This window comes from Callorhinchus milii, unplaced genomic scaffold (genome assembly GCF_018977255.1).
Source record: "Callorhinchus milii isolate IMCB2004 unplaced genomic scaffold, IMCB_Cmil_1.0 Scaffold155, whole genome shotgun sequence".
NCBI classification, from domain to species: Eukaryota; Metazoa; Chordata; class Chondrichthyes; order Chimaeriformes; family Callorhinchidae; genus Callorhinchus; species Callorhinchus milii.
Window position 1 is genome coordinate 23,354 of NW_024704896.1, and position 1,594 is coordinate 24,947.

Consider the following 1,594-nt stretch of genomic DNA (forward strand, 5'->3'; position numbering starts at 1 on the left):
ATGAAGTGCGATTACACTTTAGCATTCCTGCTCCTGAAAGCTGCCGTGACCCTCTGGGGTGAGTGTGCTTTACAGAAATTGTTTGTAATTCTACTTAAATTAATGGGTGAATTTCACAAACCAATTCTTTTGCATTTACCAGGTGTCAGTGGTCAGGATACAGTCTCCCAGTCGCCACTCCCTGTGACTGTTGTGGAGAAGGAACAAGTAATTAACAGCTGTTCCACAACAGAATCGCGGGCTTTACAATGGTACAGACAGTATCCGAACCAGACCCTCAAACACTTGGTAACAGGACAGACAGGAGAGCAGCAGAAGGAGAGGATCACAGCTACAATGAACTGCAGAGACCGGAGCAGTAATCTGAGCATCACAGGCACAGAAGTGACAGACGCCGCCACCTACTTGTGTGCAGTGGAGACACAGTGAGACAATCACATGGAGAGGCCGTACACAAACCCCCAGTGATCAGCCGGCAATTCCCCTCTTGTTCATCACAGTAACTGCTCAGCACTCACTGCCTCTCAGTTTCCCTCAATTTCCTTGTAAATGACGGGATATTCCTGGCGTGTCTCGAGAAATGTGATGACCTGCAGCTGTGGAGCGAGAGGACCTGGGATCAATTCCCGGGCGAGACAGGGAGAAATTTTAGTCAAGTTTCCTTACTCCACATACAATCCTCTCTTAACTGAGTAGGTAGTCGGTTGTTTGTAAATTGGCGGAATGCTTTTCCAGATTAATAATTCCTTAAATAGGTAATCATTTTAAAATATGTGGGAAAACAATGGCACAGTTTTTGGATCAATTGAATATGAAAATACATTTCAAAAAATTACATTCCGTTATGGCCTTTCACAGCAGAAGAATATCCCAAGGGAACATGCGGAACGCTGCTGTGTGAAACTTCCTCCCACACTGCGCTCAACAAATATACAATCATTTCACATTGCATGATATCGTGTGAGGCGAATTGAGACAACTCGATGATGTGATATGTTCATCTATTAAACTCAATGTTTAACATAATGTTTATTATTATTTCTCGAATGCATGATTAGGTGCTGTGTCGAAGGCAAATATTATTATTATGTTTACCGAGATGTTTATATTATTTCGCTTCTGAAGACAAATGTATGGTTATTTTGCAAGTAGTCAGACGGTGTATTAATCATGGATATTAGTAATAAAAGAAAATTCAAAGTGCTTCATCTGAATTTAGCCTCACATCGATTTACCTCCCTTCATCTTGGCTCTTAACATAACATTAAATGATCCTTGCATTTGGAATAGAGCGTTTCATGTCTTTAAGACGTCTCAAAGCGCTTCACAGAATTTACCCTAATGTGTATTGACCGCATATCTGTGGACGAACCGCGGCAGGCAATTGTGCACAGCAGAGTCCCAAAAAGAGTCTTGGAATGAAACTGACCTATTTATTATTGTTTTGGAAGGATTACTGTTAGGCGTGTGGGAAAAGGAAACTTGTCCAAAATTCGTGACGGTCTTTGCCTGGAGATCTGCGAAGATAATTAATCAGGATGTGTCCTTCGAAGAAGAAAGCAAGTTCATTTACACAGGCACATTGACATGCACA

The 1,594-nt window shown here is 41.8% G+C and overlaps 1 gene segment (V, D, J or C); it reads left to right on the forward strand.

Annotated features, from left to right (window-relative positions):
• Positions 1-429, forward strand: LOC103190413. The segment is given in 2 exon segments: positions 1-58; positions 143-429. Coding segments are annotated over 2 exon segments (345 nt in total).
• Positions 430-1,594: the final 1,165 nt, after the last annotated feature.